At 49.3% G+C, this 27,439-nt stretch overlaps 1 protein-coding gene across 1 annotated transcript in view; it reads left to right on the plus strand.

Annotated features, from left to right (window-relative positions):
* URB1 (URB1 ribosome biogenesis homolog) overlaps window positions 1-27,439 on the plus strand; it is a 67,059-nt gene that overhangs the window by 24,075 nt on the left and 15,545 nt on the right. Inside the window, exons 11-30 of the mRNA XM_079156416.1 lie at window positions 1,615-1,788; window positions 2,560-2,689; window positions 3,341-3,457; window positions 4,562-4,674; window positions 6,549-6,668; window positions 8,116-8,232; window positions 8,694-8,832; window positions 9,585-9,755; window positions 10,874-11,067; window positions 12,631-12,849; window positions 13,502-13,681; window positions 14,403-15,258; window positions 16,203-16,404; window positions 17,000-17,186; window positions 20,611-20,669; window positions 22,663-22,856; window positions 24,085-24,195; window positions 24,279-24,342; window positions 26,052-26,223; window positions 26,585-26,690. Coding sequence (XP_079012542.1) covers window positions 1,615-1,788; window positions 2,560-2,689; window positions 3,341-3,457; window positions 4,562-4,674; window positions 6,549-6,668; window positions 8,116-8,232; window positions 8,694-8,832; window positions 9,585-9,755; window positions 10,874-11,067; window positions 12,631-12,849; window positions 13,502-13,681; window positions 14,403-15,258; window positions 16,203-16,404; window positions 17,000-17,186; window positions 20,611-20,669; window positions 22,663-22,856; window positions 24,085-24,195; window positions 24,279-24,342; window positions 26,052-26,223; window positions 26,585-26,690 — 3,625 coding nt within the window. The remainder of the gene's footprint in view (window positions 1-1,614; window positions 1,789-2,559; window positions 2,690-3,340; window positions 3,458-4,561; window positions 4,675-6,548; window positions 6,669-8,115; window positions 8,233-8,693; window positions 8,833-9,584; window positions 9,756-10,873; window positions 11,068-12,630; window positions 12,850-13,501; window positions 13,682-14,402; window positions 15,259-16,202; window positions 16,405-16,999; window positions 17,187-20,610; window positions 20,670-22,662; window positions 22,857-24,084; window positions 24,196-24,278; window positions 24,343-26,051; window positions 26,224-26,584; window positions 26,691-27,439) is intronic.

Below are 27,439 nucleotides of genomic sequence, written 5' to 3' on the forward strand. Positions count from 1 at the left end.
CTCTCTTAAGCCCAAGTGGCCAAGTCCTGCCTGGGAGCCCCTCCGTCCTTTCAAGCAAGCTGTGGTGTGTGGCATCAATGGTCAGCCTTGTCACACAGACCTGAGTTGGCCCAGTGACGGTGGCACAGTCACCATAACGTGGTGTAGACTCTGTGACGATGCAATGGAATCTTTGGGTTCCCACCCAGGGTTTGTGCTGAGGATAAGCAGTCACTTAGGAATGGAGAGGAGGCCTGTGTGGGACATGGCAGAAAGGTCTTTCTTTCCGTTCGCATAAGAAAACGGGGACCTACCTAGCTTGTCCATCTATTTTATGGGAGACGTTAATACTTCCCAAGGGGCTTGCAGGAAAATTGAACTGAAAGGAGCAGATCAGGTCCGGCTCCTCGGAGGGCTGCGTCTTTGCTCCCTATTCACTCTGGGCATTCTGAAAGGTGAGAGGCTGCGCCCTGCCCCCCTCCCGGTGTTGTCTCAAGGTCCCCTCAGGAGTCTTCAGAGAGTGAGGGGGAACACAGCCCTCTCCTGTCCATGGAGGCCCAGGGCCATTGAGCCCCAGCCTTGCCCATGGCCTCAGGTGTCCTTCCCAAGAGCTGAGACTTTTGTCACTGGTATGAGTGGATCTGGGGGCTCCAGTTACCAGTTGTTTTTCTTTCCTCCCTGACAGTGTTGCCTCAAAAATTTCTGACAGTATACGTTTTGAATTTAAAAGAGAAGAGTTAGTTGATTTTAGAAATGGGAAACAAGAAGGGCTTGTGAGAAGGGGCTTGGGCTTTGTCCCCAGCCCTCTGGTGTTGTGGGAGTCCTTGCGTGGGGCCTGCTTTTGGATGAATTACGGGTTCCAGCCATTTCTGGCTTCATTCTGTGTGCCTGTGTAGTGAATAGTGTCCACTTAGAATGAAGCCATGGCTAGTAGGAATGCGGGGACACCAAGCATTAGAATGTGGCTAATAGACTAAAATCCAGTTAGAAAGCCATTTGTTCTTCCTAGCTCCAGATCTCCAGTGTCCCACCCAGGCTGCCATACCAATAAGTGTGGCATCACTGGGATCATGTGAGGATGCAGTGTCCTGGGGTGGGTCTGGACCAGAGCCTGGGACCTGCTTCCCTCCGAGAATGGCCCACCATGATCCGAGCACCTCCCGTCAGCTCTTGCGGGTGCTGTCACACTGGAGCTAAGCTTCAGCTCGTGAACCTCAGGGAACAAACCACCTTCTCAGTCACAACATTTGCTCTGAGCCTGGCGGTGATTTTTCTTCATGAGGAATCCAGCATGTTTTCTTGCCATCTCTCCCTGACATGGAATGCTTCTAATAAGTTCTGGAGCGATCTTGCTGCTTTTAATGCAGGTGATCGTGTTGTCTGAGTAGTTGTCAGAGAAGGCTTCCTGAAAGCGACCACAGAAACCCGCAGTAGCCACTTTCCCGTTAGCTGCCAAGACTAGACGCAGAGGAAGTCCTGGGGGCCCGAGGTCTCCAGGTCCTACAGTATAGCGTTCATCCATCTTACGTGGCTTTCCTAGTGGTGACCCAGGAGGGGGCAAGAGCCAGCCAACCCTGGGCTTACAAATCTGTTTACCTAGAGACATTGTGGATTGAATGCCTTTTTTCTTCCCAGTTGGACAGCACATCGGTGAGACACACAGCTTTATCCCTTGTTTCTGTCATCTTGAAAAGAGCTTTAAAAACCATTGATCACTGCCTGAACACAGACTTATGGCAAGAATCAGGCGTGTACACAGCCGTGACAATGGGAGAGTTTGTGCAGCTCTTCAGAGAAGCCCTGAGCAAGGTAGGCACAGGCTCAGGTTTGGCCTTTCCTTATAGACCTTGCTGCTGGGCAGGGCAGGGAGAAGGGGACTTGCTGGAAGTGCAGAGGTTGGGAGCCAAGCAACGTCCTTGAGCCAGTGGGCACTGGTGCTCAGGAGCAGCTGATAGAACTGCCACATGTGTGTCACAGTTAGCACAGTCCACAAGTGCTTGGCGAAGTAAGAATTCAAGCGATGCACTTGGTTTCCCACAGAAATGGTTGTGGGGTTCTAGTTCTGGTGGGATCTTGCCTCTCATCAAGGGCCATTGTTGTGTCCCTTCCTTTCTCACTGGCCCACTGCTGCACACGTGCTGATGTACGGCAACCCACGAGGGAAGGGGCTAGGTAACTGGGGAAGCCTCCACCATGACCGATTCTGCTAATGAGGAAGACCAGACTCCTGCAAGCAGTCAGCTGCTCTGAGAGCCACCAGGCTGTATGGGCCAGGTGCCCTGGAGCTGGTCCTCAGGAGCCATCTCTCAGGCCAGTGGTCTGGCCGGCTGAATGAGTCTTCAGGGACTGTGCTCATCAGCTCTCTGGTTTCACCAAGGCCTGTGTACAGTTCAGAAATTATGCCACAGACCAGAGCTTCAAAGCACGTGGGCCTGCTCTCACCCACCTTTTTCTTACACGCTGACGCTCTTGTGCTGACGTTCACCTCCTCCTGTGTTTTGCTTCCTGTTTAGTATGCTCAGTTCATTTATTTCTCTTCTTTGTTCAGTGTGACTGATTTTTTTGCTTTTTTCCCTTTAGATTTTGCCAGACCTGAACACTGTCGTGTGGGTCTGGCAATCACTTAAAAAGCAAGAGACGGAGCAGGATGATGTGAAGGGGAAGAAAAGAGGGGACAGGACTCCAGCTGCCCATGCGGCTCACCAGAGTGGTGAGGGCTCTTGCGAGGGGGTGGAGGGGTCTCTTGCTTGCCCAGGACAGAGCTGACAGTAGCCTGGGATGGCTCCCACCTAGAGGAGCCCCTCTGGTGGGGAATGTATCTCCTGTCCTTTTTAGCTTATGGGGGAGAATTAGAATGAAATTGTAGGTTGAATTTTGATATCCATTAGAAATGTGCCTTAGCTTTATGCAGGTGCTGCCTGTCTGAAGACTTGAATGCTGTGTGCTATCTACCTGGCCTTTCAGTGAGTGGGTGTGTGGATTAGGGGGCTCTTTTACTCTGTAGGTGGAGGTCCCCCTTATATTAAAATATATTAACTTGACCTTGTTGGCCAGCTAGTGAGCTTTGTATCTTCTCTCTAGATCCTACTGAATCCTTATAGTACCCCACAAGGGTGGGCCAGTGCTCAGCTGAGGACACAAAAGCACAGAGTGAGCAGCCTTAACTCGCCCAAGGCTCCAGCAGCCACGTGGGTCTTAGACTCAGGCCCTTTGAACAGTCTGCCTATCCCTGTCGATGCCTTCCTTACATCTAGTCACAGGGCTGTGTCAGCACCTCAGTGCTGAGCACGCGCTTGACCGCTTCCCAGTCGAGATCAAAGAACAGGGACATTTCTGATCCAGACTCTCTTCTTTGGTGCAGACGATGCAGAAACCATTCTTTTGAAAGCCATTCTGCTCCAGGTCATATGCCTCTACCAGAAGGTGGTCCCCCACATGGTCATGCAGTATAACTTTGACTTCAGCAAGCTCCTGAAGGGTGGGTATCAGGGATGGCAGAAAAGCTGTGTGGGGTGAAGTGGGCACTGACAGGCCTGCGCAGAGCCTCTGACTGAGGCTCGGGAAGGTCGGTGGGCAGTCTACCGGCAGGCATGATCACTAGCCTGATTGTTTATGTGGACCAATATGTTTTAAATAGCTGGACTTCCTTCAGTAAGTATTAAGTGAGCGTTTAGCATAGGCAATGAGGGTGGAGAGGGGAGAAGCCAGCCACCCTGAGTTCGCAGCCCAGATCAGGTGACGTTTACTCTAAAACTGCCTTTCAAGGGAGCAAGCATGCTGCAGAAAAGAGAGCCCCGTGGGAGGGACATCCCTCGCCATTCGTACAGAGGCGCTTGAAAGCAGCTACCTCATATTTTTACCTCAGTGAGTCAGGTTCAAACCACATCTCATAAAAGTAATAGGATGCTTGCCTAGTCATGGCTCCCTGATGGTCAGGTTTGCCTAATAAAGTTGACTTTGCTATTGGGCCTACAGAGGAAGACTTGCAAAAATACCATTCTTGGAATTTATATAAGCTATTGAAATAGTCCTTTTCAAGAGCTGTAATTAGCTTTGTAAATCATTTGAAGGTGAAAGGTTCTCTTTGCCTTGAGGATATGTAATCTACTAGAGTGTGGCCATTTAGAATTTAGTAGCTGTGTCCTTCCCAAGCAAAGGAGAAACCCAAAGACCAGGCTGAAGGAAAAGGGCGCTGTCTCAGGCTCAGTGGCCACAGAACACCTCTGTGGGCGTAAGGCAGGGAATGACATCAGTGAGGGCCCACACTTGGAGGCCGTGTGGTGTGGTGGTTCCAGCTGTAGGCCAAGGACAGCGTGGGCTGAGTGGCGGGGAAGGGCTGTTTTGGGCAAGGGGAATTTGAGCCTTTTATTGAAGGATTTGGATAGACCTGGTAGTGAGGCTTGGCAGGGGTGGCGTTTCTCACATATCCAGTGTAAGGGAGCACAGGACATGGGGACAGACCCACATCCTTTTTTCTCTCTAGATATGGGGTTCCTCATCTGGTCCTTTTGGCCAGGGGAGCAGTTGCCAGGCACCCTCGCCTGGGTGACTTTTTGTCCGTGTTCCTCACTTCCGTCCACAGGCATCATCTCCGAGCAGGGCCTGCGTGAGGAGGTGCCGCCCGTCCTGCAGCACCACATGCTGAAGGTGGCCCTGGAGCTGCCTGCCAACAAGTTTCTGTGGCTGAAGGCACAGGTGGGAAGCGGGGATCTCCTCTCCTCTGCATTAGCTAACCTGCTGGGCTGGCAGCTTTTAGCTCGATGCTTATGCTTTTCTTGTCATTTTAAAACATTTTTTTTTTGTAAATAAAATTATTTCTTCTCCTTTGTCCTCATCCTAGAAGAAATTAAGACAGAGATGGGAATAGACACCAAGCAAAGGACCAAGGGAAGGTCAGCAAACACTGCGTGCAGCACTTTGTATCTCAGTAACATCTAGGAGCTTTTGAGAGCATGATGTTGACTCATGGAGGGAAGCTCAGGATGCTCAGCTGGGCACAGTGACACACACTAGCTATTTGGGAGACTAAGGCAGAAGAATCCAAGTTCAAGGCCAGCCTGGGCAACGTAATAAGACCCTGTCTCAAAATTTTAAAAGTAAAAAGATCTGGGGATGTAGCTTGTAGTGGAGCACCATGGGGTTCAATTCCCAGTACTGAAGAAAAAAACAAAGAACACCCCTGGTGTTGTGTTACTCCTGTGCAGTGAGGGAAAACTGGCCAGCTAGACTAAGTATTGTCTAAGTATGCGTCTTAGTAGCTCACAATTTTTTAATGACTTAGATCCTATGTTAGGTTTTTGCATGAAACTGATAGCATGGGAAGGTATTTGGACTTTATACAGGCGATGTCTCCAGAAAGTCTGAGAATGCCGTGTTGCTGGGGTGTGTGGTGCCCCTCACAGTCGTCTTTCTGAGGTTCCTTTCCTCAGAGTTGGAGCTCACTCTTTCTGAGGGCTTGCCATGTGCTGGGCTGCATGCGAATCTTTGCAGGGCTGCTTTGTTCACACCACCTAGAGACAAGGTGCTGCTGGGTGGTGGTGACCCAGCTGTGGTAGTGGGTCAGGAGGGGCCCAGGTGTACTGCCCAGAGTCCTGTTGTCCATCTTTCCACTGAGCTGTGAGGTCACTGGACACCACCCTGGAGAGGCAGTAAGTGAGATGATTGGTTTTCACTCGTGCTGAACTAGGCTGGTGGACCTTGATGATTTAGTTGGAAAGTGACCAGAGGCCTCTTCCTGTGGCAGAACTGGTGTTAAGACCTTCGTTTGTATCCTGTACTCCACCTTATGCTTGTAAGATGCGTCTGCTGGCATGGTCTGCTAGGATAAGTGACCCCAGCACTTTACACGTTTAGCATCATCTTCATTGCCAAGGGCTGTGGTGAGTTATGCAGACTCAACAGAGTGTGGGCTGGGGATTCGGAGTTCCGTGCCCTTCTTTGAGGCATGTGTTCTAAACCCAAAAGCCTTTTAGGAGGATAAATTGTGGATAAGTAGTCAATTATATTTGCACCCCAGCATCTGATAAAGTGCAGCCTGTACAGCCTAAGACAGGGTCAGACGGCCTGGATCCCTCCTCACCACCCACCAAGTGTTCTGCGTCTACACCAGGACTCCCTGGGCTTGGTTCCCAGGAGACAGCCAGTTACCTTCTGGTGCCTTAGTTTTCGCATTGTAAGGTAGGGTAGCAGCTCTGCCACCACCTCCCAGGTTGGAGAAGGGGTTAAGTCAGTGTACATTAAGAGCCTAGGACTGTGCCAGCACAGGGAGAGGGCTACCTGTGCCTACTGTTTACTCGGTATTACTAGGGTGCTGTTTGGGGGTTTCGAATAAGTCACCCACCTTCTGAGGTTCCTTATGTGTGGAATCACAGTAATCTTGCTGAGTGGTAGTTAAAATGAGATGAGTGGAAGACCTGGCAGTGTACTGGACATGTAGTTGCCTGTTTGCTCAGCAAATAATGACCCTTGTTATTTTTATGATATGTAATTATATACTAAAATTTAATGTATATGTGTATATGTATATATGTGAAATTACATATATTGAAAGTATATTATTCAATCTCTAGGAAGGCCCAGATGCAGAAATTATTGGAGGAGAACGATCAGTGTTTTACTTATTAATGAAAATGTTTGTGACCAGTAGCCATTTACAACTCAAGTCATTAACCAAACTTCTGATCATGAAGGTGAGCATCTTCTGCCAGTTTTGAATTCTGGAAAGCATTTACATAGATCTTCCTTATGGTTGGTGCTTAGTGAACAGTTGTGGAACTCAGGATGTATGGAAACTGTCATAGATTTTTAAAATAGGGGGTTTTAGAGTCGTTTTAATTTAGTGTGTCTAAACTTAGCTGCATTCCTGAGAAGCAGCCTGGAGACAGGAGATGAGACATGGGCTTTGAAGTTTGATTCCTGGATTTTAATCCTGGTTCTACATCTTCCTGCGTTGCCTGGACAAACTAGTTAACGTCTCTGAACTGTTTTCCCATGGTGAATGGAGATAATAAGCCATAGGTGGCAGAGAAGATTAAATGTGTAAAGTAGTAGCCTAGCACACAGTATACGCAATAAAAGCCATGTGCTGCCCTCTCGGGAGCCATTTAATAGTCAGTGCTTGTTCCCTCGTCCCCGGACCCTGCCTTCTCTGGGGCTTTCAGCCTTTTTGCTCTTGTGTGACACCTCAGCACAGGTGTCACCAAGGTCAGGGGGAGAGAAGGAGGGCTTTGTTTACTTCTCTTTCTCACACATGGTTCTTGCTTTTCCATGACTGCCTTGGGTCTTGCTGAAGCAGCCGGGAATCTATTGCAAATTTATGCTCTGCAATAAATATCTTGGGGGTGCTACAACAACCACATCCACAGTTTGTAGGGCACAGAGATGTGACCTTTCACCTTTATTTGAAGGGCTGGTCATCTCACTTTACTTTCCACATCTCACCTGAGCTGCCTGAAGATTGTGGCTGAGTCTTTGCCTCCAGGTTGCCCTTTCCATCCAGGTAGCGCAGGTGTGAACCTGCAGCAGACACATTTCACTTCATTATCACTAGTGGCACATGGTGGAATCCACACATTGCGGGGTTTGGTGCACACTGTTACAGGGCTCTGTGCCATGTGGCCGTTTAACTCCTCCAGTCTCCGTCACTTATTCAACCCCACAGATGCAGATTCTGCCTGGTGCCCAATTCTGTTCTGGTGGTGGTGATGCTTCTTGCCCAGGTCTGGGTCTTAAGGTCCCACATTGAAAGGCTGTGGTGTGCATGGTTCTCGCCTCAGGGGTTTCCTATAGGTCCAGGGTTGAGTTGTTTTGAGCGTCAAGTCCTCTGTGCTTACCTAGGTCTTTGTGCAAATCCAGGCGGCCTAAGTGGCAGTCAACTCTTTCCCTTTATTATAAATTCAGGAAAAGCAGTAGTGGGAGGGGAATCGCATTGTCTTGGGTAGAGCACGGAATGATCCCTTTTCCTCGTGTCCTTCCACAATGAGGATGTTTTTTTGTAGGAACCTTTTAGACCAAACCTTTAGATGACACGTTCATGCTTCTTCATGCTCCCCTGTTTCCAGTTAATGCTGGGGAGGCATGAAACCACAGAAAGTTGGTTTTGTTCTGACCCATGCTGTGGCATCCTTTTGCTCACAGATCCTGCGGGACACAGGTGTGTTCGAGCACACCTGGAAGGAGCTGGAGCTCTGGCTGGAGCACCTGGATAGCACTGCAGAGGAGAGCAGGGAAACTGTGATCCGGTTTCTAGAAAGGGTAAGCCCCGCTCCTCACAGGAGGGGCGCATTCTGGCGGACGTGAGATGCGCCCTTGTCTCAGCACCCTCAGATTTTGTGGTGTGCCAGCACCAGAAGGCTCCTTATCTCAGCTGGCTTCTCGATCCTGCTGGGGCCTCAGCATCCATTCAATTGTAGGATCTGTGAAAAAGGAATACGTTACTGCATGCTGTTTTGTTTCCTTTCAGGAATTTATTTTTGCACAGGGGAATAGGAAGAGACTAAATGCAGTATTAGAAGACTAGTATGGAGTTTTGGGGTTGTTTTTAACTAACAAAAAGTTAAAAAACAAGAACTTTACATAAAACTATTCACTAAGGACTGTTAACATTTTTAGTCCTTGATTTTGACCATTGTTTTTTGGCGTTTTTGTTGTTGTTGTTGTTTTGTTTTTAACTTGTGACCATCTAAATGTTTTCCACTTGGCTCTTTACTGCCCAGATTTTACTGACATTGGTGGCGAATCCTTACTCATACACAGACAAAGCATCTGACTTTGTCCAGGAGGCCAGTACACTGCAGGCCACTATGACGAAGCAAGATACTGACGACGCCAGCATTCCTGTGTCCCACATTGATGGTAGGTTCTGAGGTACCTCTCCCTCCTGTGCTGTGCAGCTTGTGTAGCATAGTGGCGTGGTAGCCATAGAGAATAGGGCTGCACTAATGCCTCCGGCAAAGTGCTGGTGTCCTGTTTCTTGGTGTCAAAATTCAGCCTACTCCAGAAGTTTGTCGAATTTGTTTATGTAATGCGCAGTGTGTGCAGAGTTTACTTGCTGGATTGTTTACTATGCACCAGGTGCTTTTGTAAACTTTTTACAAATCTGCATCATGTATACCTCTTAAATAACTTTTGGGTAAGACTACAGTAACCCTTACCTAAAAGAAAGGCATCGTGGTCCTCCTTAGATGAAGCAGCTGAGGCGCAGAGAGTTAAGTAATTTGCTCAAGCTCTTGCACGTACTATGGAGCAAAGTCAGGATTTAAACCCAGACTCTCTGGCTCTGGTCTGTGCTTTCACCCTCAGACTCTTGCATCTCAAACTTTGGCTATTTTCCCAGGTTAAAATTCCTGGGTTTCTCATGATACTTAAGAAAAGTTCAGCCTGTTGTCAGCTTGACTGAATATTCTGCATTTTGTCAGACAGAGATTATTAAGACTTCATAGGCAATGCCTTTGTCTGTTTAGGATCTGACTATATTAAGTGCTTTCCCCCAAGAGAAGGTGAGATTTATTTGTCCTTATGCATCTCCCTCCCCGGGGGGCTGTTTGCACTGGGGACTTGTGGTGGCTCTTCTCTCATTTGGGCTCCCGCTTCTCTCTTCTGTGCAGATGTGCTGGACATGGTAGACGTCCTGGTGGAGGGCAACGAAGGCTTGGACGAGGAAGTTGGATTCTTGTTAAATGAAGACATGATCCTGCTCACGTTCCCGTTCAGTGCTGTGGTCCCTGCAGCCCTGGAAGCCAGGAATAAGTTGCTCCTTGGGGCAGAAAATGAAGCAGGTACCTGTAACTGTGTACAGTCAGCTGTCCTGGCGGCACTGGGCCAGCTGGGTCTTGGGGAGTAGGATTGCACCGGCTCAGTCACTGAGAACCCTGGGCAGCAAGCGTTCAGACCCACCAGAATAACAACTGCCTGCCTTCCTGGCAGCTCATAGGGCAGCATATCGACCCCGAGGCTGGCTGGCTGTGGGGCAAGCGTTCATGTATGGGATGAGTGTGAATTGATGTGTGGACAACAGCTGTCATACTGTTCTTGGCATCTTTTTGTTGTTGTTTTGGTACTGAGAATTGAACCCAGGGGTGCTTTATCACTGAGTGTATTCTCAGCCTTTTTATTTTGAGAGGGGGTCTTGTTAAGTTGCTGAGGATCTTACTTAGTTGCTGCGGCTGGCCTTGAACTTGTGATCTTCCTGCCTCAACCCTCTGAATTGCTGGGACTCGGGCATGTGCCACTGTGCCTGGCTCACCGTTCTTGATATCCTGATGATGAGAATGAGTCCTTCATACTTGCTGTGTTTTCCAGGCAACTCAGACTCAAGGAAGCACCCACAGGTCACATTAGTATAATTAGGCAGTAATGGAGCAGACCCTACACGGCAGTGGTTTAATGTCATAATCCTGTACAGGCTATTCCCAGGGGTTGTCTTCCAGTAGGTGATGCAGGAATCCAGGCTGCTTCCGATTTAGAACTGTGCTTTCTCAACATGTGACTTTCAGGAAGGGAAGAGAGGGGACAGTTAAGTCAGAGATGTTGTGGCCTGCAAGGGACAAACCCTTCCAGCCCCATTCTGCCTACCAGAGGGGCTCGTGTGCTGAGGCAGAGGGAAGGGTCTAGCGAGCCGTAGCAAGTCCTAGATCTAGGTGGCTTTGGCCTTGCCTCTTACATGTCACTTCCCTGCCTCAGGGCCTGAGATCTGACCATGTGCTGTCTGTTTAATAAAGTGGCACCTATGATAGTCTGTGCTATAACACCTACCTCCCTATGTGGGCATGTGACCCCTGGTGGAATTGCCCGAATTTGTCTGGGTCTTGCACATTTGTGGGAGAAGGTAGTGGTGGTGCACCTCAGAAGGGCCCTTATGGGAGGCCTTTCCCACACGAATCTTGTTCCTCTGCAGGGGAAAGCATCGTGACGTACCTGACAGCAGTGCTGACCGACCTCCTCCACACCCAGAGGGACCCCCTGGCTCTGTGTCTGCTCCTCCAGGCTTATGACAAGTTTGAGCCTCCAGGCCCACCTTGCTGCCCTCGGCTCTCCAGGTTTAGCAGATACTACAGCCTCTGGATCCCGGAGCAAGCCCGGGAGCCCTGGGTGAGCTGTGTCTGTGATCGCTGCTCCTGCAGAGTGTCTTTCTGGGAGCTGTACCTGCCCGGGCCACTGCCGTGCAGCCCGCAGGGAGAAACTGCTAACCGTCAAATTTCCCCTGCATGCGGGAGGAAGCCAAGAGGTGTCACTGCTGCTCGGCTGATGTGACTGAAACACAGAGGACGCAGTGACCAACAAGATTAAATTTCCCACTGGTTCCGTAGTGATGGCAGTTGGCTAATGAGTGTTTTAGCTTAGGACAGGAGGTTGTCTTTCCTTTTTGCTTACGGAGTGGATTGTGACACTTGCCGCTCTCTTCTGTGAACCTTGGCGTATCCCTAGATTTCCCTCAAGGTCCCCAGCAGGCTCCATTCTGCTCAAACTGGGATGTTCTTTTGGTGGGGGCTGCATTCTTGTTATGAGAGTCTGGCTCCAAGGCAGTGTGTACATAAGTCGTGTGGAGCCAGAGTCAGCGTCGCTGTGTGCGTTTTTTGTGGGTTCGTTGCATTTCACTGTACTTGAGGGAGCAGACGGGTTAGGACTCTTTTCTTTGAATAGTAGCCACACCGATGGTACGTTCGGCTTACTGGTGCGTGCCCAGCCCCACACTAAGCGTCCCACATGTATTTTAAGCCCTTTAATCCTAACAGCAGCTCTGAGAAGTAGGTCAGGACTCCCAGCACCTCTGTATACATGGGGAAACTGAGACCTTGAGTCCACCAGCAGCCAGCGGTGGAGTCAGGACGTGGTCCAGGCAGTCTGGCCCCAAGGTCCGTTACTGTAACAGCTGCTGCCACCTTCTGCAGTGTGGAGTGGCTGGGAGCTCAGTGCTGCCCCTTCTGGCACTCACGTCAGCGACCCTGCTCTGTTGACATGTGTCACAGCAGTGGCTTTCACCCTTCAGGGTGCATCAGACTTCCCTGGGGGTTGTTCAGACGTGCCTGGCACCCACAGCGTGGCCGCAGGTCCCGGTGGCGCTGCCCTGCTGGTCTGGGAGCTGCACTTGGAGAGAGGTCTGGGAGCTGCACTTGGAGAGAACGCTGAATTCGGGGCACGCGCGACATTGGGTTTATTAGCCTGTGGATGTTGAGTGTTCGGAGTTATAACAACATAAGCACATGGGGTAAATAAAGAGGGCAGTAGGCAGTTTTCTCAGAAGCTACTGTTTGAGGCACATTGGCTCCAGAAATTTTTCTTTGTTGTGTTTGTCATTTTCCTGTCCTGACAGTGCAGTTCCCTAGGCTCCTGGGGAGGCAAGTAGCTCAAGGGGCCCCTGCACAGGCTGGGCTTTTCTGTTTCCAGGGACCGTCCCGTCCTGTGACTAAACTTTGTCTGTGCAGGGTCTCCTCGTACCTCTTTCTAGGTGTCATCGTGTTGTCAGCAGGAACACGCGCTAGGAAAATATGTGGGACTAGCTGCTTGAGTAAAATGCCATGCAGTCTCAGTCTTTAGTGTGATCAGTGTGAGGCGACCTTTGTTACATGTGTGGCCTTGAGTTCAGTACCACTGTGTGCCATGTCGCGTCCTGGTGATTTGTCTTTTGTCTTTCTGTCTTTTGCTGTCTCCCAGCTGCTGCAGGCCTCAAGCAGCCCTGTACCCCAGGCACCTCCAGAGGCCCCCTGCTTCTCTGCCCTGCTGCAGACAGCCTATGAGAGCCAGACACTTCAGGATGGGGGCATCCAGACGCAACTGCAGGCCGCCATCCCACACCTGGCCCAGCACCAGGTGCTGCGCTCAGCCAAGCAGGTGCTGCTCTACCTCAGGACCACCGTGGAGAACTTTGGCCAGGTCAGTGTTGTCTTTCCAGCCCTCACTCCCAACATTCTATCTATACTCTACCTGCAGGAAATGTGGCCTTGGAACTGGTCCATACTGCAGAACAGGATTTCTGATGGCCCAGGGCCACAGAGCAAGCCTGTGACTCAGGAACCTGGACTCTCAGCTCTGCCCCCACCATACTGGCCACCTCTCCCTGGAGCAAATGTGTAGAGGCAGAGTACTGTTCTCTCCAGAACAGCATGTCTCTTGGCAGCCCACAAGATGGCCAGATGTGCCAGTGTGTCATGGGGTGACCCTGCGCCTCTTAGAGTCGATTGGCATGGCCAGGCCTCTTCCTTTCTTGAGCTGATGAACTCAGAGCTCACTGGTGAGCTTTTCCCTGATGTGGTGTATAGAGCGCAGGTTAGGTTGAATTGACTTGTTCTTGTCTTTACCAAAATAGATCTTTGTATTTCACCCAGTCAGGAAGACAGGTCTCTCATTTGAGAGACAACCCAGGATGATTGTTCACAAACACAAATGCTGTGTGTAAAGGCCTTGCCGTCTCAGCCTGCCCCCTTGAGTCTCCTCTCCTTCCCTGATTACCTGGGGACCTGGCAGTCACTGCTCAGGTGACCGTCAGCCCGCCCATCTCTGAACTGTGCGTTTCTCATCCTCACAGCTGGGCCGCAGTGCAGGGCCCCGCATGCTGCAGCTCTTCCTGGATCTCCTCAGGCACTTGGTTATCCACTGTGAGCAGCTGGATGCCCAGAACCGACGGAAGCGTGAGGCCGTCCACACCGAGTCCGACCTTTTTCTGGACATGGAGTCTGTGGCCTCGCTGGAGTTGGCTGATGACCAGGTACTGCCATCTCTTTCATAGGCATCCTGTTAGCCTTCTCCCTAGGGCACAGAGAGTGATGGATAGTGGCTTTCTCAGTACTTCTGATTGCAAATATGTGTTTACTGAATACAATAGTGAAATGCAGAAAACTATAGCAGAGCTGTTGACACCTTAACCCCCACCCAGGGTTAGCGCAGCTTATCCTTCCCCTTAGTCGTCTGCATAGGCACCCCCACCTCTGCACTCCCCCTCACACCTCAAGCTGTGAGCGTCTCGGGAAACCCGAGAAATCACTTTCCTCTTGATTAGCTGCGGCCTGTGCTGACCAGGATGGGCAGTGGGAGCCCTTCCTTCCACAGCACGCAAGCTCCGGAAGTGCAGTGCTCTGAAACACAGCCTCTCTCCTGTCTCCTCTCTCCTTGTGCTGCAGTCTAGTTAGTTGGGTCAGGTGTGTGTTCTACAGCGTGTGCCGTGTAACTGCTCTGCTGGTTCAGAAGACAAGTGTGTTCCTCATCCATAGTCTTGTTGAAGTTGAAATAGATGACTTTCTTCTTTGATCTCCATCTTGACTTCTTGGGAGGAGAGGTGCAGTCTGGCTCCCGCCCAGCCTTGTGGGTTAGCAGTGGGACGCACTGCTGCCTCCTCCTCACTATCTCGTGGCAGCAAGTGCTCCCTGGCAGCTGCCCCTCCTCCTTGACCCAGGGCCTCATGGAAGTATGTTACTGTCTCTGTCTTTCAGATACTGGAGGAGGTGCTGGTGGCCATCCTCAGACACCCCACACTGGAGGCCTGGTTTCTGGCCCTAGAGCAGCAGGTGCTACCCCAACACGCACTCAGTCCCGTCCTTGTGAAGCTCCTGGCGGCCCACTTCAGTGCAGGGGCCCTTCAACTGCTGGTGGCGAGTGCCCCAATCCTTCGTAACATGGGTCGGCTGGGCCTCCTGGCCAAGTACTCGGAGGCCATCACCCAAAGTGTGTTGAGGGAGCTGCGAGCCAGGAGAGCAGGCCCAGCCACATCGCTACCCAAGACCCTACCACAGCTGGAGGCCCTGCAGGAACTGTATCCATACATGGAAGGTGCCCAGCTCCGTGAGGTCACCCTGGCATTGCTGGGCTTACCTGAGGCCCACCTGCTGGGCCAGCGACCCATGAAGTCCCCTGGGAAGGGGAGACACCTGAGTGCTCTTGGAAACACCCTGGTGCAGCTGTTGACTGGCAGCCCTCAGGATCAGCTGCAGGGCCGTGAGTTCCTCTGGTCTTCTGAGTACGTGAGAGGCCTGGGGGCTCTGCTTCCAACCCTGGCTGTGGATGAACTAGACACTGTGTTCCTGCACACTCTGCAGAGAGACCCTGTGCTGGCCTCCGTCGTAGCAGCCGACCTGCTTGACTACTGCCTGGCCCGGCACACACAAGTGGCACTTGGCATCGCTGCCCTGCTCCTTCAGCAGAGTTGCACCCACCTGCTGAGGTTTGAGCTATGGTGTGGGCAGGCCAGTGTGGGGCTCAGCCTGCAGGAGGATCTGGATAGCTTCCTTCCCCTCATCCACGTGTACCTCCAGTGCAGGACTCACGGGCACTTCATGCGCCCAGCAAGAGGTATGGAAAAGGCTGGCTTTGGGCAACTGGAATGTTGTAGGTCAGGGAGATTGAGAATCGCATGTCCATTTAAAAACCACACAACATCATGGTCTGAGTGCTTTAGTTCTCCTTGCTCTTCCAGCATCTGACCAGCTCTGAAGATGGAGGAAGTCTGAGAAATCCCCAACACCCCTCCACGGTCTCCTGACCTAATGAATTGAGGTGTAGCCCTGGTGCCCCTGGTCACCCTGTGTGAAGGGGTGGGGTAGGCAGTAGTTGGGGTCATCTGGGGCTGCCTTGCTAAGTTGAGGACTCATGCAGGGCTGGGCCATGCCTTGTCCACTGTACTCTCCCCACCTTCAGGGGAGAGGGGAGTTGGTGTCACTTGGGACAGTGTGGGTCCAGCATTCTTTTTTCTTTACCTACTGTGTTTCAGTTCTGATGTACTTTCTGATTACCTCGAATTCCCTTGATTCCTTTTTGTTGAATGCTCAAATTATGTTCTCTTGCTGCTTTGCCTGTTTTGTATAACTTTGTGTTGGAGGTCAGAGATGCTTTGAAATCGAAGACAGCCCCTCAGGCATGAGCCTTCCACCAGTGGTTCTTGACTCACCTCTCCTTAGGCACCCACTCTGCTCCTGCGCCTTGGAGAATGGGTCCCACGGGAGTTCAGAACTTCCATACTCATGGTCTTATGAACTTAGGTCTGGGGCATACGGGGCACACTGGGCTCAAGAGCATTTGTCAAGAATGTCGACTGAGGAGATGGAAACATTTAACAGCTGGCCCTGGGAGGAGGCGAACGTGTAGCATTTGCTGCTTTCCTTGGTGTCAGTACTATTCTGTGGCCTATTTAAGGCTCTCACAGTGACATCACAGGATACCTAACAGCAGCCAGCTCCTGTCCAGACTGACTCAGTTGAGCAGTGTACGGTGACCTCTGCTTGGTGTCTCTGCCCCAGTGTCCTCTGCTGTCATTCCTGTCTTGAGGAAGGCCCTGTGGAAACAGCTGCAGGACAGGCTTCTCAGCACCAGCGGGCCCCCAGAGTCTGGGCTGCTTCAGGAAACTCTGGCCCAGCTGGTCCCATTTGCAAGAGCCAAGGGTCTCCGTGTGCTCATGGATCGTTTGCCCAGCTTGCTTCAGACTCCAGACAGTCACAAGAGGTACGAGGGCATAGGTCGTCAGATGGCCGGTTTCCTCTCAGCTTCACTTTTCTTCAGTAGTTATAAAGTAAGTTAGTGACACACAGCTGCTCTTCTGTTGTGCTGGTTGGTGAGACAGCTGTTCTGACGGGAACGCTAATTTCTGACTGTCCATGCTGGAGCGGGCACGTCTCTGAGAGCTTATGGACTGGTGGTGATTTCCCCCAGGGTGGTTGGCAATGTCTGACTTTGTTCATCGTCAGAGCTGGGGCGAGGGGTGTGGCATCCAGAAGTTAGAGGTGCCAGGCTACTGCTAAATATGCTGGAATGCGCATGGCAGCCCTTTATAAGAAAGAATTATCTGACCCCAATGTCTCAGTGCTGACTCAAAGAGACCCTGATCTAGATGCAGTCGAGACACACGTATCCTTTCTCTCTGTGCTGACGCTGTTGGTTTTGAACGGTATGGTGCATCTTTGATGTTGAAGGCCGGGGGGAGTCTGTGGTTCCTGGAGTGGGCAGTGTGTGGAACAGGAATCGGGGCATCGTTCCCATGCGGGTTTTTTCAAGGTTGGATTGAATCCTCTAACTGTGCAATTCTGGTCTCCTGCTGCAGTTGGCTCGTGGCAGACGCAGTCTCCGCAGCCCTGGAGGGGTCCTCAGGAGAGCTGAATGCCTGGAGGAAGACCCTGCTCGAGTCCTGCATGCAGTGGCTGCTGGTGTCCTTCAGTGGTGGCCAGCCAGGCGATGCCAATACCCAGGAGCAAGAGCGGCAGATGCTGTTCAGATTAAGCGAGTTATTGGTAGGTGTCTTTTCTTACATCCAGTTCACATCTTTAAGGGATGGTAAGCTAGATAAACCAGGCTTTGCAGATACATTTCCAGCCTTGTGGCATGGTGGGAAGTAAGAGGGGCCGTGTCTGGGCAGAGTGGCCGGTGGGACAGCCCTTGAACTGATGAGCTGTCTTCCATCAGGAGCAAATGCTGTATATTGTCAAGTGCTTTTTTGCATCTACTGAGATGTTTAGTAAGGTCTTGGTTTTAGTTTTTATATTAAGCGAGTATTGAATGTTAAACCAACCTGGCATTCCTGAGATGAACATACTTGATCATAATGTATTATCTTTTTTTATATATATATGATTTGATTTGCTAATATTTTGTATATTTTACGAAGAATTTTTGCTTCCGTGTACCTGAGGGATTTTGGTTTGTAATTTTGCTATCCATTCTGTTGTATCTTTTTTTCCTCTGGCTGATTTTTTCCCCCAGTGCTGGGGATTGAACCTAGGACCTCATGCATGCTAGTCAGGTGCTCTACCTCTGAGCTATACTTGCAGCCCCCTAGGACTTTTTGTTTTCTTGAAATGTGGTTTAAATCTATTTTATTTTGATGCATCTTAGTGCTGTTTTCTTCAAGTTTCTTGTACTTAGGGTTCAGTGTACTACTTGGTCTGTGGGTTGATAGTTTTCATAAAAATAGGAAATATTTGGTCATTGTTCCCTTCTATTAAAATGTCCTTTCTGAAAAATGTTATATTTTGCACAGAAATAATTAATATCCCAAAGGTTAGCATAAGTATGTGAGTTATTTGCAATGCATGATATCAAAATGCATAAATAGTCCTAGACTCGTGATTAAACCCTGAACCCAAGACTTAAAAGTAATTGTAGGAAAATAACTGCAGGTAAAAATGAACAAGTGTGTGGTAAATACATTTTTAAGTCACAGACCAAGCTGTGCACTTATTTTTTTATTTTAAGAAACTGTAACCTGTAGTTTCAGGCTTAATTTTTATGTCACATGTTTGTGAATTTGAGGAATCCAAACATGGCAGAACTAAGAGAAGGGAGGAGTATGCCTGAGACCCAGAGAGAGCTGAGCCAGGGAGGCAGGAAGTGCCAGCTGGCCACAAAGCCACAGGGAGTGCAACCCAACTCCATGGGCCTCCCCTCTACCCAGCCACATGACAGGCAGTGCTCGTAGGGGTTGGGCCTTCCTTTCGTCTTGTTTAGTTGGTATGATTTACGTGATATGAAATACAGAACTGTTAAGTATAGCTCATGTACCCGTGTGCTCCACACTCCTGTCCAGGGTTTTCATCTCAGTTCCTGTGCTTCTTCCCCAAACTAGCTTCCCTCTGAAGTTCTCACTCTTTTTTTCCCCAGTTCTGGGGATTGAACCCAGGGGCACTCTTCCACTGAGCTATAGCCCTAAACCTTTTTATTATTTTTTTTTAATTTTGAGATAGGATCTCTCTAAATTGCTAAGGTTGGGCTTGAACTTGTGATCCTCTTGCCATGTCCCCCTGAGTAGCTGGGATTACAGGCATGCACCACCATGTCTGGTGGAAGCAGCCACTTTTGATTTCTGTCACCATTAGATTATTTTGCCTGTTTTAGACCTTCACAGCCTTGAAATCATGTAGTGTAGTCATATCAGCCCTTTCGTGTGTCTTGCTTCTTTCAGTTAAATGATGCCTTCTGGGTCATCTGTTGTGGGAATGAGTAGTCTATTATGTTTTGTTGCTGAGTACTTCTCCCTTGTATGCCTACCTCCCCTTCCCCAGTTCCATGAAAATTTGGAATTATTGGTTTTGTAATTATAAAACTAAAAGACATACAGTCATTACAAATAGTAAGTATTGCAAAACATACAGAGAAGAAAATCATTAGTTTCCCGTTACCTAGAGGCCATCCTACTGTAGGTTAGGTGTATATGCTTCCAGAGATCTTGCTACATATATCTACGTGTGTGTACATGCACACCTGATAAAACTTGTGTAGGTCTATGTCTTAATGGAATCATATTGTACATGCAGTAGGTAGCCTGGTATTTTAGCTGTTGGTTCGGTCTGGTTTACACGATACCAGATTTTGAAGTTTGTGTCCCAGGCCAGTGGCTGAGCACTGCCCTGACCTTGGCTGTGGGGCAGTGGTCTTTCCCAGGTAGATGAACAGTGGCATGTAGTGCTGCTCCTGTAAGTGGCTTTCCAGTTTTTGCTGTTAGGAGAGTACAGTATGTTAAGCATGTGTGATGAATCTTGCATGGTCCGTGTTTGCACATTTGATTGGTTTTCTCCAGGTAAATACCTGAAAGAGGAACTGCTGGGTCAGAGAGAACACATATTTTAGAATGGGATGAGTAGGAGGGCTTCTTTCAGTTAAGCGACGCTTTATGGACTCCTCTGTTGTTGGAATGAGTAGGAGTTGGCCGAGGGGTCCAGCTGACCCTGGGTTTCCTTCAGTGTCTGGTGGGAGGTGGCCACTGCCCGCCAGCTTGATGGAGGGAGGCAGCAGCCTAAGCATGTGCTGCTGTTGCCTGGTCTGTGGATCCAGCTCCACCCTTCAGGTCCATGTCCCTCCTCCCTTTGGCCAGCACGCACCCGGTCACACAGATGCTTCTCATTGGCTATTTAATAACAGGCTAACTGCAAATCTGTTGGTGCTGTTGAAATGGTGGACAAAGGAACACTTGACAGGATGCCTCAGGAAATGTCTTTTTTGCCTGTTCAGTAAGCAGAGATATGCTAAAAAGAAAAGTCAGAACTACTAGTAGAAATAACCGATTTATTTTTTTTAAAGTTTAAAAAAAAAACAAAAAACACCACCAGGCACCAGAAACCTGTGGGGTTATTTGGATAGCTTGTGTTTCATACTGACTGGAAAGCTCTAACTTTAACCCACAGTCTACATTTTAGGTTCTTCTCTCTGCCCTCCCAAGCTTGAGCTATCAGGTGCTCGCCAAGAGTGGCCTCAAACTTTGGATAGTGTAGAGGGAAATGGGGGTGGGAGAGGGTGGGGGAAGGAAAGATAGTGGACTGAGACAGACATTATTACCCTATGTACATGTATGATTACAGGAATGTTGTGAATCTACATCTTGTACAACCATAGAAATGAAAAGTTGAGCCCGAATTGTGTACAATGAATCAAAATGCAGTCTGTAAAAATAAAAAATAAAAAATTTTGAATCTGCTTTAAATTACTAAAAACAGAGTGGCCTCAGGTGGCTAGAACAGTCGCTGCTGGGAAAGATCAGACACCTAGAGCAGGAGGGGTGATTGGGGCTCCTTTTTCAACTCTTGGATCAAATATTTTACAGAAGGGAAATCAGACCCAGAGAGGCAGCTACCTTCCCAAAACTTGGACAGCTGGAACCTCTCAGTATTATTTTTTTAAACACATTGATGTTTCATGTGTACTTCTTGTTTGTTTTATTCATAGCATGCACTTAAGGAAGTTGATCCTAGTACTTGGCAGAAATTTGTGAAAATGGGACTCAAGTAAGTTGATTTTATTTACTTAGTATCATTTATAAAGGTGTGAATTTATAAAGGTGTGAATCATGAAAAACCTCTTACACAGCTTGTTGTAATACAAGTGGTAGAGCAGGAGTTGCCTCATTTTTAGAGCTAGAACATGAGGATTGTTGGGAAATGAAATGATTTGCCTATTGACATACAGGGTGATGCTAATGATGAGGAAAGAAGCAACCTTTTGAAAAATGAAATGTTTTTAAAATACAGAGTTGTGCAAAGAGTAATAGCACCCCAATTTGATCAGTGATGACAGTTTTTTGTTTGTACTAAATCTGTCCTAATTCATTTTCTTCCCCCATTCCCCCACTCTTCTAGACTGTGCTTTGTCTTGTTCATGTATATTTTACATTTTCACATTTTATGTGTCAGTATGTGTTTCATCGGTAATGTTTAATGTGTTTAATATCTTACATAGAAGTGTCTTTCTTTTTATGTCCTTTCTTTTACCCAAATGTTTCTAATTTATTGAATTTGCTGCCTGTCGATCCAAGTCGTTCATCTTTACTGCTATGCAGTATACTGTCTTCAGATGCCGCACTAACGTAGCCATCCTCTACTGATGGACATTAGGCTGTTTCCCCAAGTCTCCCCCTTAGAGTCCTGACTGGACCAGCACATGTAACTTGGTGCACAGCTGGCTGTGCTGGTGTGAGAGGGGGACGTACTGGCTGCTAATGTGGACACACCCGCAGTGTCCCTGATGTGCAGGCTGCTCTCCACAGTTGAGTGGATTTGCACTCAGCAGGGTGGTGTAGATCCATTTTTCCTCGTGTTCTTGTTGGCACTGACATAGTCAGGCTCCTTAGTTTTGGCAGTCATGTCGTGAGATGGTGCTGTGCCATGCCTGTCATTTCCGTTTCCCTGATCATTCATGAACTTTAGTCAGAGAAAACTCTCTCTCACAAGAGGAGAGAAGTGAAGGAGCTATGGATGACCATTATGCTTTGATGGCATTTCTCTCTGTCTTTGGTTAATTTATGTGTCTAGAGTGCCTACCTTAACTTAGTTGATTCTTTTGGGGATTTTTGTTTGTTTTGGGGTGTTTTTTGGTACTAGAGAGTGAACCCAGGGTGCTTAAGCATGGAGCCACATCCACAGTCCTTTTTTTTTTTTTTTATTTTGAGACAGGGTCTCACTAAGTTACTTAGGGCCTTGCTTACTTATTGCCGAGGCTGGCCTTGAACCTGTAATCTTCTTGCTTCAGCCTCCCAAGCCCCTGGGATCACAGGCGTGCACCACCTTGCCTGGCAGTGTTGATTCTTAGCATAGTTCGTGTAGAACTCAAAAGCTTTTCTCTAGATCATGGTTCTTCTATCCCCTGTCTGTAGGGGTTTGGAAGATTTAAGACATAGCTTCCAGGCCATTTAATTCTGAGTGGCCGACAGAAAGGCAGGCCGGCGAGAGGCCTGGCTAGCAGGGTGGGCTGGGAGGCTCATTTCCTCTACTCAGGCCCAGCTCTTCCCCTGCCTCCTGGTGTTTCATCTCAACAGGAAGTGTGTTTGGTGTTTGTGTCATAAAGAAAATGGGGTCCTGTGCCATGTAAGACATTGTGGTCACTGGTGGGCCCACGTGTGATGGCGTTCCACATGAGGTGGTTTCTCCTGGTGATGTGGTAGCTGTCTCAGTAAGCACGCTCTGCGATGTTTGTGCAGTGACAAAACTGTCTGATGATAACAGTTCTCAGGACGTGTCCCCTTTGTTAGTGGCGCGGACTGCAAGAGCACCGCATCCCACCTTTTCACAAGTGTCTCTGGTGGTGGACAGAAACAAGGTTGGCAAGGATGACATCACATTAGAGGTAGAATCCAGATGACGGTATATGGACATCCACTGTAACATTCTTAACTTGGTGCTGTGTTTGAAAATTGTAATAAAATTTTGAGACAAAAAAAAAATGAGTTTCCTGTAGAACAAACTTCCCTGTCATGGAACTCTTTCTGGTTGACCCTCCCCTCAGGTTTCGCTATCAGGACCACACCTTCCTGCACACCCTGTGTGCTGCCACGCAGCTGCTGTACGGCCCCGAGAGCTCCGTGTGCACCCAGCTCATCCAGCTCCCGGTGGTCCACATGATGCTCACCCAGCATTCTCTGTTTCTGCCAACACTGCTCACGTCTGAGGAAGAAGGAAACCCAGACAGTCAAGTAAAAGGTGACTCAAGCTGCCCTCCCGGTTCAGGGGCAGCTTTTATTTCCTGTGTCATCAAAACTTCTCTCCCAAAGTTTTCAGAGCTAAACAAGTATTACCAAAATGGCATTAGAGTGTCTTGTTTCTGTCACATTCAGAGTAAAGAAATACTCCTGCCACGAGGTTAAACAACAGTGAGACCTGTTTTGAAGGCCTTGTCTGGCTTAAGGGATCGCTTGCTCAATCATGCGCTCGCGTTAGCCTCTGGGAGTTAAGGGAGGTCGGGGTATGGTATCTAACCTGAGAGAAATTGGTTAGGCGTGCGAATTTTATCACTGGGAAGATGAAACGTACCGAGGGAAAGCGGGTAGGACCTGCTCATTGGCAGTTCACGGCTGTGAGCTCTTCTAAAGCCAGGCTTAGGCTTCCCCCCAAACTCACCAAACAGCTACTTTATGGCCAGGAGTCCCGAGTGTGGTTTAGACTATGGAGGATGTCCAAGATGTCTGAAAGTCCCTGCCCCCTCAGAAAAAGAAGCAAAATCAACACCTCAGACCACTGGAAATCTCCACAGGGTCAGTCAGTAATGAACTGCTGGGTGGAAGTTAATTGTCACCCAAATAATAGGTGACAATTCAAATAATAGGTGACTATTCAAGCAGGAAGAGAAATAATGTAGACTGTGGTAGCATAATAGTGTGTGTGAGCCTTTCATTGCTGTGACCAAAGTATCCAACAAGAGCTTAGAGGAGGAAAAGTTTACTTTGGCTCACTGCATTGGAGATTGATTCCATGCTGGGCCAACTCCATTGTTTGGAGCCTAAGGTGAGGCGGCACGTCACGGAGGAACGTGTGGAGAAGCACTGCTCATTCCTGGAAGCCAGCTCCCATAATCTAGTCAGATCACCCCTAAATATTCCTGCATCAACTGGAGCTCTGTGGAGATACCTCATAGCCAGACCATAACAAGAACCATAGGGGGAAACGCTTGGGTTTACGAATCTTGGGTGGCTTAAAATTGTGCAGGGGCATGAGCGGAGACTGTCAAAGGCAGCCTTGTCAAAGACCTAGGGATACCACGACTATGAAGATATGCTTATTTTACAAAAAGGGGAAGGGACTAGGCAGTGGCCCAAAGCCCAGAGTCATGGAGAGGCTGTCTCAGGCATTTCGATGTTCCCTGGAATGTGCCCCCTACTCCTGTCTTGAACATGTGTCCCTGCAGAACTGAGCTTTGGTGTTTCTCCTCCAGAAGCGCTGGTGGACCTGATGGTGACCGTGGTGAGGATGTGCCCCTCTGTCTGTGAGAGCAGCCACTTTGCCGTGCTCCTTGGGGCCTACAGCGCCACCCTCAGCATCCTGGGTGAGGGCTGAGGACTGGTGGGGTGTACCCCGTGGCGTGTTTAAGGAGCTCAGCTTCCTAAAGGGACCCTCGTTGACTTCCAGATCAGAAGATTTTACTTCTCCTCCGGGAATATGAACAGAACAAGCTCAGCCTCATTAGTTTCAGGTGAGTGCCGGGCCCGCATGCCAGGGACCAGTAGTGCTGAGGGCATTGGCCAACGTGGTGCTCCTGCCTCTCCTCACAGCAAACCCCAGACCTGAGAGTGTCCTCGTTGGTTTTCAGTTCTCGGACCAGGGTGACAGGGACAGAGCTCCTCTAGCTCATGCACAGCTCAGCGTGGGCTGCTCGGGCAAGGCTTGGCTCACACCAGAAGGGTGGGTCTGCTGGCGGGCCGCCTGCTGACTGGTGGTGCCTGTTGGCGCAGGACTGCCCCTCGACACTCCTGGCTAAGAGGTCTCCTGTGGCTAATTTTCCTGAAAACCTTTCTCTTCACGCTTCACTTTAAGTAGAATGATGTGTGATGGGGTTTTGGGGTTTGGGGGAGAAGAGTGAAGAGGGCTGATTGAGCATTAGGTCTGCTCTCTCCTGTCTGCTGCCGTCACGTGAGTATCTCTCCCCCGCCCCCCATCTGTTGGTCTTCCTCTGTCTATTCTGGGCTCCCAGGAACTGCCTCACTTTGCTTAAAGTTGAAAGCTATATTAGCTCAGAAGCTATCACCACCCCAAAGAAAGAGAAAAGAAAGAAGAACATTCTATCAAGAATACCCAGATCTTGTGTAGATATTCCCATTCTTTCCCCTCATGCAGTGACCTCTCTCTCTCTCTCACCTTGGGGTTGGTGCTCTGTCAGTTGTACCCCTCCTGGAATAGAACAGTCCCTGTCTACCTGAGTGAGAAAGGAGAGCAAATCAGGCATAGGTCTCATCAGTATGCAGAAAGAGCCCTTCCAACTGTCTGTTTTGCCTCAGATCACCCTAAACTCAGAGCAAAGAAGGCCAGGTGAGGCTGCCCAGCAAGTAACAGCTGACCGAGGTTATGCGAGCTCCCTTCAGCTCCCAGGAGGAAGGAGAGTGTGAAGGAAGGAAGGGCGCTCGCAGGCCGGTAGCTGAGGAACGCAGAAGCACTTCCAGGTCCCCAAATTACCATCTCTGTCCGGGGGTGGCAGAGCTGATTGACACCTCAGAGCAGGGAATGGCCCTCCTCAGAGCTGGCTTTGGGGAGCATCCTGGCCATACTGGGGGGATAAGTAGGGTAAGAAGGAAAATGGGGTGGAGTGGGGAAAGGGAGGCCTGTCATTTTCTAGGCAGAAGGCAAGCAGGGGCCTCTCTGGGCAGTCGCAGTGGGGGTTGTGGCTTGCACAGTGTATGTGGCATACCTGTGAGGGACGCTCAGGTGGGGCCGGCTGACCTGGTTCTCGCGTGGCCTGTGGGCAGGGGAAGGTCAGGATTCTGCCTGCCACTGGTGCAATCTGGGCTCTGCAGTTAGGCTCCCAAGTTTGGATCCTGGCTCTGCCACTTACCAGCTGGGCAGGTACCAGCCAAGCATCTTTCCTAAACTTTATGCTTCTTTTCCCTATTTTCTCAAGTGGGTAATACTGCCTTCCGTGGGGGTATCATGTAGATTAAATGAATTAATGTACATGAAGTGCTTAGGATGGTGCCAGGCACGTCCTCAGTGCTGTATGGATGCTGGCTTCTGTCATCGTCACCAACCCTGGTGGAGATTAGGTGACAGAACACATGGAGCACACCTGGAATGGCACCTGCATGAACCAGTGGCTTCACAAGTGCTGTCTGGTGTGCTTGTCATCGTCGTCATCAGTGCTGTTCCTATTAGGTCCCTGTGACCGGTCTGCCCTCCCCTCTCTGGCTCTAGGGTGCTGCTGTGGGGCCCAGCGGCTGTGGAACATCACAAGACGTGCCGGAGCCTGGGCAAGTCGCTGTGGCAGCAGCCCAGTGTTGGGGACATACTCCGCCTGCTGGATCGGGACCGGATGATGCAGACCATCCTGCACTTCCCCCTGAACCGGAGGCTGCTGCCTCCTGAGGTGCGGCTGCTGCCTTCTGCCCCTTCCTCTCCCAGGGCTCCATCTACACCCAGCATCATCTTTCTTGTTAACTTTTTATTAAGTAAAAGCCCAACTGTGTACAGAACAGACCGGACCCCAGGTACCCATCACCCAGACTGGCTACCTTGTATCATTCATTCCCCTCCCGAAAAAGCTTATTTGAAGCGAATCCCAAAGATCATATTGTTTCATATGTAAGCATTGCTTTTTATAGAATCTCTTCTGCTTATGCTCTTAAATATTCAAAATAATTTGAGTTATGTAACAGTAGTTTAACATTGATATGCTGATACATTTGTGAGGTTGAATCATGCATTTTTATTGGTTTTGGCTATTCCAGGACTCACAGGAACCTATCTTTAAAGACAAGAGTGTGAAGGTGGATCTCAGTGGCCTTTATGACCCCTGCTTTCTCCTTCATCTCTTCAGTGAACTCACCAGGCCAGGTAAATGCAGCCTCTCTCCTGGGTTCCTAGCTGCTGTGTGGGCTCCTGGGGTCAGCTGACAATGGTGGGCAATTGTTGCCATAATTCCAGGTTTAGGTCTGACTCTTTTTTCATTGCTCTGACCAAAAGGCCTGACAAAATAACTTAGAGGAGGAAATTTTTATTTTGGCTCATAATTTCAGAGGTCTCAGTCCACGATTGGCCAACCCCATAGCTCTGGGCCCAAGGTGGGACAGAACATCATAGTGGGAGGGCATGGTGGAGGAAATCAGCTCAGGACCTGGCAACCAGGAAGCAGAGAGAGAGAGAGAGAGCTCTGCTCATCAGGAGCAAAATGTAAACCCCAAAGGCAGGCACCCCAGTGACCTACTTCCTCTGGCCACACCCTGCCTGCCTACAGTTGCTCAGTGACCTCCTAGTTAATGTATATCGGTGGATCAGTCCACTGATTACTTTATAATTCTCATGATCTAATTATTTCACCGGAAAATTGTACTCTTACACATGCATTTTTGGGGTGACACTTCATGTCTAAACCATAACAGTCACAGTATTCATGTTTTGAATATTTATCTCAATATCTCTTTGTCCTCAATGTTTTCCTAATTCCTAATGATGAGCATTTTCCGAACTTTCACTAGATAGTGGTCAAATGCCAACAGAAACTATAGTTTTTATGTTTGAGTCAGTCTGTTGAGGGTGATTTGGTTTTGGTGTAAGTCTATTTTATGCTTAGTAGCTTTAGGGGG

Source organism: Sciurus vulgaris (genome assembly GCF_902686455.1).
Source record: "Sciurus vulgaris genome assembly, chromosome: 10".
NCBI lineage: Eukaryota > Metazoa > Chordata > Mammalia > Rodentia > Sciuridae > Sciurus > Sciurus vulgaris.